The 17,531-nt window shown below is 38.5% G+C and overlaps 1 protein-coding gene across 1 annotated transcript in view; it reads left to right on the top strand.

Moving 5' to 3' along the window:
* Positions 1 to 17,531, top strand: part of brinp1 (bone morphogenetic protein/retinoic acid inducible neural-specific 1) — a 120,347-nt gene that overhangs the window by 18,653 nt on the left and 84,163 nt on the right. The window contains exon 2 of the mRNA XM_085463844.1: positions 14,549 to 14,816. Within this exon, the coding sequence (XP_085319970.1) occupies positions 14,599 to 14,816 (218 nt within the window). The 5' untranslated portion in view covers positions 14,549 to 14,598. The remainder of the gene's footprint in view (positions 1 to 14,548; positions 14,817 to 17,531) is intronic.

Genomic DNA, 17,531 nt, shown 5'->3' with positions numbered 1-17,531 from the left:
ATTCTTTAATCTTGACACCCAGTGATCATGTAACACAAGGAAGTGCCTATTAGAGGTGGAGAGAAATTGAAGGGGACCTCTCACCTGATTTTAGGGGTGTTTGGGGTGACAGAAAAGGTGAGTATAGGGATACATGAGCAAGAGGAAGGGAAAGAGGCTCTGACATGAGATGGAGGCTGAAGTAGTGTCGACAATATACAGAACTGGCTTTTAAAACTTCAGAGGATTTGTGCAGAAGTGAAGCTGTATATATATATATATATATATATATATATATATATATATATATATATATATATATATATATATATATATATATATATTTGTGTGTGTAAGAGAGAGGTTGGGAAAGGATGTGAACTATAGTAGTTAAGTAGAGCAGGTCTTTGTGCTGTCACCTCTGGGCTTGCTTTACACTGAGTCAAACACAGTCTAGACAATGTTGGAAGTAATTTAACTTTGCTTTGGGATGATTGTGTATCAGATAACATAATCAGGTGATGGCGATCCAGACAAGACTAAACGCTGTATTTTAATACCTCTTTTGATCTGAGTTCAAGTCTACACCTGGTAGACTGAACGCTTCAGTAAAACAAACACCATTTTCACATTCAGACCCAAGAAGCCAGACTGTACAGCTCATTTTTAAAAAAATGTTCCAGGATAATTGCTCTGGTATGTCGATCCATATGCAGGAAACAATACATCAAACCATACCCAATTTGATTATTTCTGAAACACTTCAGAGGGCGATACACTTACTGCCTTCTAGAAAAAAAAATCAGAGACATTGGAAATACACATTGATTGAGTCTCTTACTATGAATAATTTGTCTCCTCAATTGAGTGCAGTGCTGCCGATGCTGTGCCAATCTGGCACCTCACTCCATTAACACTCCTCTCCTAATTGTGGAGTAACATGAAATTATCAATGCCAGGATTTTTTTGGGTCAGTATTAACATTTTCTTTAGACAGAGAAGACAGATATATAATAGTAAGTGTTTAAAATAATAAAAAAAAACTCAAATCCCAGATCACCACACTGTGGGCCTATTTATTATGCTGAAATGCAATTTTAGCACACAACCACTACAAAGTCCAACAAGCAGAGCCAGACAGGGGGAGTTTTTGTGTGTGTGTGTGTGTGTGTGTGTGTGTGTGTGTGTGTGTGTGTGTGTGTGTGTGTGTGTGTGTGTGTGTGTGTGTGTGTGTGTGTGTTTATATTAAACAGTATCCTGACAAAAAGATGGTGCGTGCTGTGCATTATAAATACTTAAGTACTCTCATATGCTTTCATTAGCCTCTTTAAATATGAACATATTTTAATATAAATTCCCATCAAATCAGTGATGTATGTAATGCTACACTGATTATTTGGCAATTTATTTTCACAATTAGGCACTATTCGTTTTTCACAAAGCCCCAGAACCTAAATTAACCTCAGAACCTATGTGGCTGTAGTTTTAGAGGTGATTTCAATAATTGCAATAATTTTTCCTAAAGTAATCAAAGACAACAGAATTATTATTGATATGGGAACTTCAAATTTGTGTTACTTCATCATGCATCACATGATCCATGTAGGTGTTTGTCTATGCTTTGTCATGAACCAGTGTGTGTTTCATTGATCCTGTTTTTATTTTGTATCACTGCTCACTCAACTACAAAATTACTATACACTCTGTACAGTGTGCGTGCCACAAAAAAAGGTTGAGTCTTAGGGGGCAAAAAAAGCACTTTTTTGTACCTACTTATGATCAAAAAGCAGAAAAATGCATACCATCCCCAAACAGCTCAGTGGTGTGTTGCTGATGGAGCTGATGTAGTTAATTTTAATGATGGAGAGGCCAGTCCAGGTGAAGCTTGCCTGTGCAGTATCCTCTCTGGTGCTTTTTGTGCTCTCAGCACACCAACAAGACAACAATGTAGGGCATGGAAGAGGCAACATGGCACATTCAAGTCACACTTGCGAGCAATAAAAGTGCAATCGTTGTAGTTTTTCCTGGACTGGAATCTGACTACATTAATCTGAATGTAACTCTTGAAAACAAATCACATTTGAAAGAAAAGTGGATTGTGACCTGTCAATGTATAATTGGGATTAGGTGAGATTTCACAAAATGTGCTTTTACTTTGATGCTTCCCCCCGTTCTTTGGTTCAGATGGTTCAGCAGGGAAGTCTTTCATCACTGTAATTGAGCTTAGCAAAAGTTTAATAAAGGAGACTACTTCATTTTTAATTCTTTCACCTCTAGGCTACTCTTTCATTCATTAGTACTCCTTCTAAGCCACACCTCTCAGCTGACATCCGTTCTTTTCCACCTCCCTCCATTATCCTATCAGTTTAAAATTCAAGAGGCAAACTCCTCTTAGTTCATCATCCAATCAAGCAAGCCTAAAATTCACTCCTTCTCTCTTACCCACATGGGAGCTAATCACTAATCAGTGTTCTCTTGATTAACACGTTCAACTGTGAGGTCATTCCTTCCGAGTGACTACCATGTCCTCTTTTCCACTTTACCAAAACAAGCTTGCTTCTCCAGTCATAAGTTATACCAGACCGTCATACCACGTACTTCACACACACACACACACACACACACACACACACACACACACACACACACACACACACACACACGCCCTGCAAAAGCCAAAACAAACACAAAAAGCGCTCAATCGAAAAAGAGGATTGCAAGAAAAAGAAGCTTGTTTTTAATTGCAGACCATTTTTCTGCTACTGTGGAATTCACTTAGGCATGTTGTTAAAAAAGCAAAGCATTTTTCAATAAAGCAAAATGTTTTCTCTGTAGCTGACGTCATAGATGTAGAAACATATGCAGTTATGTAAAAACATTTCTTTTTAACTGTAAAAATAAATGACTGGGTATAGGGCTGGGCCATATCATACCGTTCACGGTAATACCGGTATAATGTTAGGCAACGATAAGAAAATTAAATATTGCGATAAAATATGGTTAAAACGTGCATGCGCAGTGCCTTTGTTTAAGTACGCACATGGCAGAAAAAGCATGGCAGCGACGGAGAATGAGAAGGGCGAAAGCGAATCGTTGAATGAAACAGATGAACCAGAACTGGTTTGTAAAGATGGTGCAACTTCAGTGGTGTGGAACTAGTTTAGCTTTCGTCCGTCAGATACACACCAAAGCACATTTTTTGGTAGAGCATGCTAGCAGGCCGTCGTTATTACCGAACCAATTTTATGTGGTACACGGCGCTCAAAAAACGTTTTAGTAGGACTTTGCTAAGCTACGAAGCCGCACCACTTGATGGCTTGTCGGAGCATTATGGCTATCGTAGTCAGGAGCCTCGCGGAGTGATACGTACTCTGCTTCAACATAATATTAGCGTATGTGTGTGTATAACCTCTTTTTAAGTTTTGTGGATATTTTACATGGTTATACTGAGGATATGTCGGCCAGTTTCCATTGAAAATGCCTTTTGGTTAAACTGTCAGTAAGGAATTTGCATTTGTACTGTTAAATCTTTACATAACTTTAATGCACATAAAAAAGCTGTTTGTTTAAGTGAAAATACATTGACGGGTTTTTTTTGCACTAATAAAGTTGTGGAGTTGTATTTTGTCTTGCTTCAATTATATCATCGGTTATATCGTTACCTCAAAATTTCAAATATATATTGTGATAAATATTTTTGGCCATATTTCCCTGCCCTAACTGGGTATAAGGTTGTTAGCAGAAAACACCATTGACTTTCCAACTAGCCTATTTTATGGTGTTATTGGAATGTTTTAGAAAAACCTACTGTATGAATGTAAAACCTACTTATCTGTGGAAAAGTAGTGCACATTTTATAATTTATTACTTGAATGAGAGCATCATCTACATTTACCAGTGCCTCGTTTGTGTCAGCTGACCTTCCTTCTCCTTTCTTCTATATATGCAAATATATTTTATGTGTCAATCCGTCTATTGTTAGATTTTGATCTCTATGAAAACATTTTTGATGCATTTATATAAAAACCTGTAATTTCAACCATCGCTAAAGAGAGGGCTGACTTTTCAATTTCTGTAGCCTTGATTTAATTATTATTAGCAGAGTTAAATCCTTTATACCCTATAGGGAAAGGATTACCTATATCTAAACCAACTCATTAAATATTAAATCGTGAAGACGCACTTCCTGTCTTTTCTTAATGTAAACATTTGAAAAAGACCTCAGGAATTTACTCCTGTTCTTCTGAGGCTCATACCGCAATTTTGGCAAAAGAGGCCTGTTAATTATTCAGCAGCAAAAGGAAATCCTGTTATTGGCAATCATGCATTGAGGTGCATATAACAACAGCTGACTTGAATAGGTGTATAAAGCCATGCATTTTACAAGGCTTGTGACAAAGTTTGCTTCTGTCTTGGAAAGGAAGGAGGCTAAAGAAGCAAAGGAGGATGGGAAAAATAAAACGCTAACCTTGTAGCGAAAGCCTCTGAGCTACGGCATAAAAAGAGGACAGCTTACGAGCGGAATATAGTGACAGTGGAAGAATTTCAAAGGCAAGAGGTCAAGAGCACTCTATTTTCAAACTTAACATGGGGAATAGGTACATGTTGGCTGCACTAACCCATATCAAGGACACATTTTTGCAAACGATAACCTCCCAAGAAGAGCAGACGAAGTATGGTGCGGAAAGAAAATTGCTTTTCTCAGCAAAATTCCACTATCCTTTTAGTCATATCAGTCCTGAAAATGTCTGCTCGGGATGCCTTTGTGCATGGGGATCTGCTGTATACACTGCATGACTGAGTGTGTGTATGTGATAGAGCATTTCCCAAAGCACTCCTTTCTTTATTTCATTTTTGTAACCCCCCGCAAATTCCCCAAACACATCATGTGACAACAAGTATCAGCACAGGTTGAAGTAGAGCAAAACTGAAACGTTATAAATACAGAAGCTGTATATCCTTTTAACCCCATTCATACCAGTGATGTTCCCTTTCTGTTTATTGCTTCACGATATGCACATCTGCAAATGGAAATGTTCTGCAGTTATATCAAATATTTCAAGTCCGTTTCTTCACTTAAGCGCCCCTACTTCAGGACAGTGACTATAAATACTCCCTGGGTCAAATGGTAAATCCGTCCAGTTCATCTGGAGGCTAGAATCCAACAAAAGCCATATATTATGTATGTTGATAGATTAATACAGTTCACTCAGCAGTGGGTAGGCTCGTTCGAACTGTGTGGGAGAACGAGCTTGGCACCGAGCAAAAATATCTTTAGAATTTTGATAATAGTACTGACCCAAGCCATGCATAATATGGAACAGTTTAGCTTTGCAGTGCTTAATCTGCAATGAATTGAGATGGGATAACTTTTTTTTTAAAAATAAAATTTCACCATCTGCTCTACGTCTCCGCAGATTTTGCTGATTTATGGAACACAGTCTGTGCCTCCTCCTCCTTTTTCCCCCTTCCCTGACACAAATATATGGATTTGAATTAGAAACAATAGGACCGGTGACCGTCGCCTAAATGTCCCATTCCTTCTGCTGCTGAAGAGCAAGGCTGCCGGTCAGAGAGGGAACTCTTGCCAAAGTCTCGTGATTTACAATTTGTCGAATACTGAATTAGGAAGTCGACATCAAAATGGAAAGAAAATGAGGTCAATAAATTCAGAGATGGCATTGCATCAGAGTGCAGGGAGCAAATGGGGATTGCAAGAGCAAACAAAAATAACCCACTGCAGCTGGAGTAAACCTCTCTCCACATAATGCCAGTGGTCCATTCTCTTGAGAGGACAGCAGCTGTTATGCATTTCTCTCAGAAGAAGCTCCCCATAAAAAAAAGTATAAAAGAGGAATGTTGATGTGAAAAGGTGAAACAGCATTAACTCTTAGAACTATGCTGCCAAATCATTTTCTTCTCTTTCTTTTTTTTTTGTTGCAAACTTGATATATGGACATCTGTAAGTAGAAAAAGACAGTTTTAGGAGGTTAAGGTGGGGTGGCGGGACTAAGAGTGAAACACATCATTCTGTCTGAGCTTAATCTTTTGCTAGAGCTGATAAGGACCACAGTGATAAAGTATATAGAAAACATTACTTTTCCTGCCAGAGTCCTGTAGCACACATATTGAAATGGGATGAGGAAATCATGCTCTCACCTTGATAAGATGATACTTCCTCACATATGTCTTTCTAAAATAAAATGCAGTTCTGCGATCCAATTGCAATCTCACAGTTGCCTCGCAACAACACTTCTTCGCACCCTACCCTCATAGTGTGATTTGGAAAAAAACAATGTTACAGTCACTGGCAATTATGACAAATCAGTCACAGGATGGAGAAACAACGAAGGAGGATCAGCTGTTTAATTCGGTGAGACTTTACGGTCATTCTCTTCAAATAAATGCATAAATTAAATTGTTTCAGATTTTTGAGTAAAACAAATGTGTGCATACGTGAAAAAACAGTAAAGCACGATAGCAGGTTAGGTAGATTTACATCACTCTTATCTTAGAGCAGCTTATATGAGCTGATCTCAGATAAACAGCCTTCTAAGAGATTTTTTTCCTCCCTGCTCGTCCATTGCTTTGGTCTAGACCTTTTAGGGCTAGTCACTGGAAACCATACAGTGGATAACATCACTTGACATTTACATGCATGAGCACGGAAGGTCTGCAGTGCGAACAGTGTCATTTACATCCTCCCAGCAACTCCTGTTCAGGCTCTGATTCATGTCAGGGGCTCCTCTGGGTGCATTTTGAGTATGACCAGCTCAGGGACTGAAATTAATTCTGGCATTTTTGCCTTCATTCTCATATCCCTTCAGTCGAACTTTTGAACAAGAAGTAGCATACAAATTCTGTTACGCTTGGAGGATTGCGCCCTTTTTTATTTTCCCCTTTAAAGGCTTATTGGAAGGTGAGAGACGACATATTCAAAACAACGACTGTGCCCAGCGAGGTAAATCGAAGGAAAGCAGTTAGTGGTTTCTCATCAATAAAACCACAGAGTAATTAGAGAAAGCACTTGAAAGCCAATTTGCAAGTTGACAAATGATCAATCTTCATCTGTAATGCAGCCACAGTAGCCAGCAACATCAGTGGTGGATGTGGTGACAAATGGCTCGCATGTTGTACCATCTAATTTTCTTTGGTGAACGACTGTGATTCTGGCTAAAGAGGTAGAATCCTGCTGTTTTCCCCTATCAGCTTAAAACACGTTTTCCTGGAATGAGATGAACATGGAAGTAAATCAGTAATGCTATGCTCCTTTTTGTCTAAAAGTGCTATTTAAGAGACATACTCTGTTGATAATCATGTTAGCACTCCCATTCGCAATGTTAATAGAAAGGTAAGGTATTAATATGAGTGAAGGAAAAAAAAAACCCAGAGCGAAAAAAAATGATTCAACTGTCACAATATTTTTATTTCCATTGCTCAGAATCCCCCAGGATGTAAATGAATTCCATTTTTATTTCATGCTAAATTTCTATGCCCTGTGGTTTGCCAGCTTGCTTAATTTTTTTGACACCCCAATCACACACCCCAGTGTCTAAGACCATCCGTGGTCTTCGCGCTCACACTTAAACTGAAACCTTATTAATTAGCTTGCTTTATGACAGAGACATTCCCTGTTTAGAAACATCTCATAAACTGCCCCCGCATAGCTTCTGTTCAGCTGGGCAGTCATCAAATCAACCTCGATGCACGCTCTGTGCACTACATCACATGACGGATGCTCTCCTCTGCTACTCCTCTCCCCTGTTTGCATTGATCCTTCCCCTCCCAGAATAGATGTGGACACAATAATTCAGCAGCCAGGTAAATTGGAATAACTCTGACCATTAGTGAATTAGTTTGCTCTTTAAAATCAGCCATTGATCCCCGAGCTGAGCTGATTGGTTGCTGACCAACCAGAGAATTTAATTATCAAACAGAGTGTTGCTTGCTCAGCCATGTTTTCTGAAGGTCAGGGTGCCACTGCAGTCCTTTTTAAAGAAACGGAAGGACCAAGGCGAGAGATTGGGTGAGGGGAAGAATCCAGTACAAATGAAGTTAGCCACGGCTGCTCCTCCCATTCCTCTGTTGCTTCCCAGCAATTGCAAGTGGCAGACCATTACCACGCCTTTCCAGACATGACTGTGAGCTCTGCAATAATAATTCTCCAAATTCAGACGACAGTGGTTTGGCATATAGATGCAACTCTGCTTTCTCACTCCTCATTCTGTCATTCCCCAGCATGAATCCTGCATACCCTTTGGTCCCATTGAGGTCATATTAATATGAACTATGGTAAAATAACCCAGAGGAGTATAAAAATTCATAGGCTGCCAGCCATCCATAACCTCGCGTCAAAGGTTTTGCTTCACTACGCGCATTATACCTGTATCACTGGGAATAAATTCACTCTGAGGCAGCTGTGCTGATAAGAGTTCAGAGAGAATCCCATCTGCTAATATCCATACAATTCCTCTGACTGAAAATGTAGAAAATAAATATTACATACTGGTGACAAGATGTCACATATGAACAATGGACAGTGTAAAAATACAGAATACACTATCTGTTCTAATTCCAGTGAGTCTACCTGTCTCCCTGCAGTAGGCTTCTTTCTATCCTGATCTCTTGCCTCCCTGGGATTTAGAATACAAATAAGCAGAACAAGCCTCCCCATTCTTATGAACTTTATAGAATAAAGAGAGACACTTAGGGCCCCACACTAGGGAGAGAGGAATTGATTGGCAAAGCTAGTGACGGGACCAGAATGGGGATTGAATCCCCTTGAAAGAAGCAGAATGGAGGAGGAGTTGCAGTATGAATAAGGCTGTTTAAAAAGAGGATGGAGAAAACAAGCCTCCCTTGTCCTGTCTTGTGATTTCCTGAAGCAGACATCCTCCCCTTTTTACCCTGCTATTCAAGGGTAAACGTGATCCACTCGCTGTCTCTTCCCCTCTCAGTTCTGTTAATCCACCCCAAAAATAAATACCTCAAATGATATATATATATATATATATATATATATATATATATAACAGAAAGTGAAAACAAACCCTATTTGCGCAGATGACCAAGCAAATGTGAGTATGATTTTAGATTGCCATTTGTTTTGATCTCATGCTCTACCTTTGCATAAATGCATAAGTGCATTGCTGGTACACACATCTTTTCATCAGTTACAAGCACTCTTGACATGAGAACAAATGTAATTTGCTCCCATTCATGGATTAAAATTGATTGACTTGGCCAGCCCTGCAAATTGTGACCCTTGGTACAGGAATAGAGTTGCATGTGTATTGAGCATGTGAGGCCCAGATTCTTAACAAAGAAATACATACATATATAATCAAAGTGACATGGGACAGTTGGGGTGACCTCTGCCATTTAACGGCTTTCATATGGCTTTCTTTTTGTGAGTATGAGCATCAGCAATGCAATCTGGACTGAATCAGTGAGCTGAGTCTGCTTTACAAGGGCACAGGACCCTGAACTGGGTCTTCCCATGCAGTAGTGCAAGAAGACCCAGCTCAGGTTCTGTATTAACACCTCCTCAGGCACGTGGCTACAGGCCCTTATTCTATCAGTCCCAGTGTCCTAAACTTCTGTGCTGCATAGATATCTGGTATCCTGCATCAAGTTGCCCTAAAGTCAAATGTAATTTAAGTATCAAAGAGACTAAAATTGTCGTACCTTGGACCACATGCTAAAGACCATCTCCGGTTTGCCTGTCACATGCAGCAACATGGTGACTCTAACATCAGTGATAACGATGGCACCTTTTTTTTTCTTTCAGTGCCTTTATTTCCACTGAGTCAGAGGTTACGCAAGATAGGGGTCAGTGAATCTACTATCTTGTAGATTGCTGACTGTCTGTTGGACAGGTCTCAGATTGTGTGGCAGGGGAAGTGCCAGCTTGACGTGGTGGTTAGTAACACAGGAGTGCCACTGGGACTGCTCAGTCCTCGGTTCTATTTCTTTGTACATCTCAGATTTCTATTATAACTCCCCAATCTGCTGAAGTTCTTTAACAATTTTAAAGTGCTGACTCAGACAGTATGATTGTCTGCTCCTAAATATAACAAGAAAGAGGAAATGATGGCTGATTTTAGGGGGAAAAGAATTGTGACCAAGCCCATGAAAAGCACAGGTGAGGAGGCTGGAATAATTCAGAGCTACTAGTGGTTGGGATTCGATTTGAACAATCAACAGGATTGAAGGAGCAACACCATGGTTGTGCAGATGCATACTATGTACTCAGTTTTTTGGTGTTTTCACGAGGATGCTGGAAATCTACTAACAATCTGTAGTTCTGTCTGCATTGTTTTTGTCTGCCATGGTACCAGCTGTAGAGATACCAGATCAATAAACCAATTCAGAAGGCTGAAACTAGTATCTATCTATCTATCTATCTATCTATCTATCTATTAGGGGTGGGGGAAAAATCGATACTGTGTAGTATCGTGATATTTTGTTTGCTAATGTTACAAAAAAGTTTTTGTGGACTGGAACATGCTCTGACTTCAGAGCATGTTGATCCTTTTTCTGAGCAAGAATCCTGACATTCCTTCACTGTCCAAATGTGTTTAACTTTTTTTTATGGCAGCAATGAACATGACAGTTTACTTATTTTCATTTAAGACATGTTTTATTTTAATTAAGTTTAAAACTTTTTTATTTAATGTAAAATTATATTTTGTTTTAATTTACTTTCAAATTCTTCAGTTGCTGAAGGGGCTGCATAGTTTTCACAAATTTCATAGTTCAGAATAGCTATAATTGTACCAGATAGTAAGTTGGACTAGACTGTAATACAAACCGTTCAGTTTTCAACAATAAAACTGACTGAAATGAGAGAAAGACTGAGTGTGAGACTTTGTTATTAGATAAAATGAATATTGATAAAGTTTACCTTTATGTACAGAATCTGAATATCGCAAAATATTTTTAAAAATTGCAATAATATCGTATCGTGCGTTAAGTATTGTGATAATATCGTATCGTGGGATGTATGGTGATTCCCACCTCTACTATCTATCTACATCAAAACGTGGAGAATCGTTATGAGATGTTTGAAAAAAATCATCAGTGAGGCCATGATGTTTTATTTTCTCTTGTGGGTAATGTTTAAATACAGTCTAACATAATCCTAAAAGTAAGTTATTAGAGCCAGACCTCTGTGATGTATGACAACGTGCCATTTGTATTTTCTTGCCTTAAGGCTATCTCTGATATTTGTTCTCAAAATCCTCATATTCCCTCACAGAATTTAGTGCATGCAAATGCATCCAGTATCTCTCTGTCAATGAGGGACTGGATGGTTGACACCCCATCCAGTTGTTAAACCCTCCCTGTGGTTCTCTTCCAAATTATTTGGCTCTCCTTGTGATGACATTCATCGGTTTCCTACACTGAACAGTTCTCTTAGGACCTGGGTAATAGTGATTAACCAAGTATGTTATCTTCTCCCAAGCTAATTTAACATCACCGTCCTTAGTGGCTTATTTACTTTGATTTGCTCCTTGTGAATCAGCATTTCATGCACGTGAGCATAAGCGTGTTCATGGGAGAAATGTGGCAAATGCTCTCTGTAGCTTTCATATATAAACTGAAAGACTTTTAAACCTTCAAAAAAGAGTGTATCTGATTCCTAATCCCATCACATTTCCAGCTGTGCAGCTGGTTCACTGCACCACATGCCTCAGCCCCTCAAATACCACAAGTCCATCACCTTGCCCCATGTGGACATTGCTTTTCACCAATGAGCACTGATTCATGAAGGTGCGGCCCTCACATTTTAAAGGCTTCACACAGTCAATGCGTAAACTATTATTTTAACACAGTACTACTAATAAAAAGCATCGTAAAAAATTTAATATAAATTGACCGACTATACATAGTTACTCAGCATTTAGTATAACCACTTACTCGTGCTCGGTCGAGACTCAGTTTTATCAGGTACATTTTGGTACAGAGTGTGAAAATGTTCAGATGGGAAACTCACAAAGCCAGCAGGAAAAAAATCTGTCGTGAGATCATTTTTTTTGGCAGTACAAGAGAGACAGCCATCTACGTATGAATAAACCTGACTGAGGATTTACTCTGTCAGGTGGCCATATGAATGTAAATGCGCTCACTAAGAGGTTTCAGACTAATGCTCCAGGTGGTGGAAATGACAGAGTACTGGGTCAGCTGTAGACATGGTTTTTATGGTAGTGCAACTGCTAAGAGCACAAAGTAACTAAATCAAGTGTTGCAGTAAGTCAGTAAGTAATAGTGAGAAAGACGACCAGTTAGTCATTAATATAATAAATAGGCACATAAGGACGTGTAAGGTGAATTCTGTACATGAAGAAGATCTATATTTTTACTGTACAGTGATCCTGTGATTCTTCATAAATCCTCAACAAATTATGCTTGCTGTGTTTGGTGTATGTAACATATACATACACATGTATGAAATGTTATATGTATATACAGTATACAGAAAATACACATGCTATACAGTATGGAATATTCCTATTAACTACATAATAGTAATATTACTTTCTACCAATTTTCAATTTAGTCGCATTTTGATTCATTCATGACCAGAATATATAATTAATTCTAATTAAATAATTAGTAATAAATTAAAACTTTAAAACGTCCATGAGCGTTATGCACAGAGCCGTCACAGCAGGTCAGCCTTTATCTGAAAACCACTATACCAGCTACTTTATAGGAGAAATATCCACTGATTTTATGTATATGAATAACTCAAAAGCAAACACATTTGTGAAGGAAGCAATGCACTCTCCAACCATAGTAATGTACACAAAGAGCTACGCACAAACTTTCATGAAAATGCATCATGCAAACAGCATTTGTCTCTACATTAGCAATTAAAAATGGAGAAACTTTGATTTGTCATTTCCATTATTTATTGGCCTGTTGTACTGGATGTGCATGTAGTTCTCAGATAACAATATAACTCATAACTCATTAAAGAATTGTTATTAATTATAAAGTAGACTGCTGTATGCAGACAGCACTCCTATAAACCGTTTAAAAAATTTAATTTAAATATTAAAAAAAAAATCTCACATTTTCTTTTGACATGGCATTACAAAAATGCTCACTGCTCATTTTAGCACAATCACAAAAGTATTAATCCCTGGTCAGTATTTCCTCTCTCTGTGTCATTATATTGTTTCATTCTGACAGCCAAGCTCAAATTAGTCTAACGTAATTAACATAAAACATGACTGCTATTAAAGCGGGAATAAAGTGTTATTGGAGGAAAGTTGAAATTTCATTACAATCAGCTTATACTTCAAATATGGCAGTGTGATTATTGCTAGTTATATAAGTTGATATTCAAATGATCTCTGATTCTTCCAAGTATTTTTGCAAGGAGATGAAACATTGTTTAAATAATAAAAAATATAGAATTAATTTAACTGACGTGCTAATTTGAGCCATGACATGACAGAAGAAAAAGAAATATAATAATAATAATTAAAAAAAAGAAAAAACCTTCCCCATCCGTATACTATGATTAGTTTAACTTTGGCAATCAAGCAGTTCATCATGTATTTAACTGGAAAAGATTAGGCCCATTAAATTTTCCCTGCTCTTTTATGATGTGTTATTGTGTAATAAACCATGAAGGGAGGGGAAATTTTTGCATAGAGTAGCACTTAATAGCACACTGTTGCTCCACGGCCAGGGGCCAGAGTTCTTAAATGCAATTACTGATGAAAATCTTTTTTTTTCTTATCGCAAACTGCAAGGCATAATTTCAGTGTCAAATAGATATTTTCATTCAAAAGCACAAGGAGTACAAAGAGAAAATGAATAATTTTTAATGTCCAAATTTTTTTTTCCACTTTTAATTTAACAGTATTTAAGTATTAAACTGGGTTAGTAATGCTATAGCATGCACATGTTATGTATATGCTTCCCAATGAGAGGCAGGTTTCTGGCTGGTGCTTTTAGATGAACTTTTCCTATTGATTCTTTTGCTTTTATTGTGTATTGTTTGTGACATATTTACAGAACAACATTATATGTAATAATAAGATTTGTGTGATGACAAAAGCAGTGGTCTAACTGAAAGTTTCTTCTGGTAATAACTGCCACCATTGGTCAAAGGGAGATGTTGATCTTGCATGTTAGTGGATGAGTGTCTTGCATGTTAGTGGATGAGTGTCATAACAAGTCATAAAGTTGCCTCTAACCCTGTCAGAAATTATAATGATAGCTATTACATAACTGGAGAAAGTGTTAATAAAAAACAAAAACAAAAAACAGTCTATGTATGAAGAGGCAGAATGTGCATGTTTTCCTAAGAACAAAGAAAAAAAAATCCAGACATGGAGGGGGCGCAAAGCTAAGAAAGAGCAGAAAATAAATATACACCATGTCACAGTGAAGTGACAATGACAAGGGCACTGTCTTATTTGTTCGGTACAAGACAATTAACCTAACTCTATGACATCTTCTTGTACCGCTAAAATAGACTTTGTCATGTAACAACTCTCTTTCTCTGCATCTCCTTCCCCCCCTTCCCTCTGCTCTTCTCTCCCATCAGGTCTCCACATAATGGAGCGAGAATGAACAGAGAGCGGCTTAAAAAAAAGCATGAACTGGAGGTTTATTGAGGTCATCTGCTTCCTGTTTATATGGGACCATATAACAGTTCAGTCTTCCCGCCAGGATCCGTTGGCCACTGAACAACATGTCACCAAGCAATATGACTGGCTCATCTCTGACCGCGGACCTTTCCACCACTCTCGGAGTTATCTGTCCTTTGTGGAAAGATTCCGCCAAGGATTTACGACTAGATATAAAATTTATAGGTGAGTTCACTTTCAGCCTGTGTACTGATGCCACTCATGCTTTTTAGGGGAATGTCTTTTTACGGCTTTGCTATTTTCAGATTTTGAGATTTTAGTTGCAAAAAGCTGAACTCTGTACATCTTTAACCCATTAAGTGTACTTTTTTATATTTAGATGCAGCCAGTCTCACCCCCGTGAAATTGTTTTATTATATTAATGAAGTGCGGATAAGACTCCTTGCTTTAGCTTGCTACTGTAGACCAATACACTGTAGACAACAGAGTAGGTTTTTAATGTTGAAGCAGTATTCTTAAAATGACTTTCGTGCTAAGACACCAAAAAAGTCAAGAGAATGGAGTCAGTCAGCTATCAGTTTCTGGTGAATTTTTATTTTAATTTTCAATGTAATTTATTTTAATTTTATTTACATACCACTGAATCACAGCAACAGTTGTCTCAAGGGGCTTTTTATTGTAAAGCAAAGACCCTACAATAACATAGGCAAAACTTGGCATTTACATCCAGTCTGTTTGTCCTGTCATCCTCCTTTCACCGCAAACCGAATGCAGTATATGATTGGCCGTCCCTGAGCAAGATCCTAGCAGAAGCTTCTTCCTGTTAAAAGGGAGTTTTTCCTTCCCATCATCACCAAGTTTTTACTGACAGGGGGTCATCTGAATGTTGGTTTTTTTCTATAATATATTTAGGTCTTTGCGTTAAGAAATAAAGGGTCATGAGGTTACTGTTGAATTGAATTGAATTGAATCACATGGTGATTAATTGTGATAAATCATTAGAAATTGTAAATTTGTTGTCATCTACATATATAGGAATACCAACTGGGTTGGAATTGATATTTTAAAATTAGTCCATCAACATACTGCACAACTATTCCTAAAATTAGTTTATTTATCATTAAGTCAATTTTTGGGGTCTGTGGGATAAAAAGACAAAATGCAGACACATATACAAAATAATATAAAAATAAAAATAATAATAAAAGAAGAAAAAAAGATACAAATTAAAGCTAATATATTTCAATATTACTTCACCTGTAGTGATTCAGTTACATACAGTGGGGCAAAAAAGTATTTAGTCAGTCACCGATTGTGCAAGTTCCCCCACCTAAAATGATGACAGAGGTCAGTAATTTGCACCAGAGGTACACTTCAACTGTGAGAGACAGAATGTGAAAAAAAAATCCATGAATCCACATGGTAGGATTTGTAAAGAATTTATTCGTAAATCAGGGTGGAAAATAAGTATTTGGTCAATAACAAAAATACAACTCAATACTTTGTAACATAACCTTTGTTGGCAATAACAGAGGTCAAACGTTTACTATAGGTCTTTACCAGGTTTGCACACACACAGTAGCTGGTATTTTGGCCCATTCCTCCATGCAGATCTTCTCGAGAGCAGTGATGTTTTGGGGCTGTCGCCGAGCAACACGGACTTTCAACTCCCGCCACAGATTTTCTATGGGGTTGAGGTCTGGAGACTGGCTAGGCCACTCCAGGACTTTCAAATGCTTCTTACGGAGCCACTCCTTTGTTGCCCGGGCGGTGTGTTTTGGATCATTGTCATGTTGGAAGACCCAGCCTCGTTTCATCTTCAAAGTTCTCACTGATGGAAGGAGGTTTTGGCTCAAAATCTCACGATACATGGCCCCATTCATTCTGTCCTTAACACGGATCAGTCGTCCTGTCCCCTTGGCAGAAAAACAGCCCCATAGCATGATGTTTCCACCCCCATGCTTCACAGTAGGTATGGTGTTCTTGGGATGCAACTCAGTATTCTTCTTCCTCCAAACACCACGAGTTGAGTTTATACCAAAAAGTTCTACTTTGGTTTCATCTGACCACATGACATTCTCCCAATCCTCTGCTGTATCATCCATGTGCTCTCTGGCAAACTTCAGACGGGCCTGGACATGCACTGGCTTCAGCAGCGGAACACGTCTGGCACTGCGGGATTTGATTCCCTGCCGTTGTAGTGTGTTACTGATGGTGACCTTTGTTACTTTGGTCCCAGCTCTCTGCAGGTCATTCACCAGGTCCACCCGTGTGGTTCTGGGATCTTTGCTCACCGTTCTCATGATCATTTTGACCCCACGGGATGAGATCTTGCGTGGAGCCCCAGATCGAGGGAGATTATCAGTGGTCTTGTATGTCTTCCATTTTCTGATGATTGCTCCCACAGTTGATTTTTTCACACCAAGCTGCTTGCCTATTGTAGATTCACTCTTCCCAGTCTGGTGCAGGTCTACAATACTTTTCCTGGTGTCCTTCAAAAGCTCTTTGGTCTTGGCCATGGCGGAGTTTGGAGTCTGACTGTTTGAGGCTGTGGACAGGTGTCTTTTATACAGATGATGAGTTCAAACTGGTGCCATTCATACAGGTAACGAGTGGGGGACAGAAAAGCCTCTTACAGAAGACGTTACAGGTCTGTGAGAGCCAGAGATTTTCCTTGTTTGAGGTGACCAAATACTTATTTTCCACCCTAATTTACGTATAAATTCTTTACAAATCCTACCATGTGAATTCATGGATTTTTTTTTTCACATTCTGTCTCTCACAGTTGAAGTGTACCTCTGGTGCAAATTACTGACCTCTGTCATCATTTTAAGTGGGGGAACTTGCACAATCGGTGGCTGACTAAATACTTTTTTGCCCCACTGTACCTAGAACCTTCAAGGACGTTATTTTGACCCCACAGAAATTAATTTAAAACAG

Source organism: Copadichromis virginalis, linkage group LG7, assembly GCF_057382275.1.
Source record: "Copadichromis virginalis isolate Kocher_CV1m ecotype Utaka linkage group LG7, C_Virginalis_male_GT1.1, whole genome shotgun sequence".
NCBI lineage: Eukaryota > Metazoa > Chordata > Actinopteri > Cichliformes > Cichlidae > Copadichromis > Copadichromis virginalis.
This window is presented reverse-complemented; position numbering and strand designations above follow the sequence as displayed.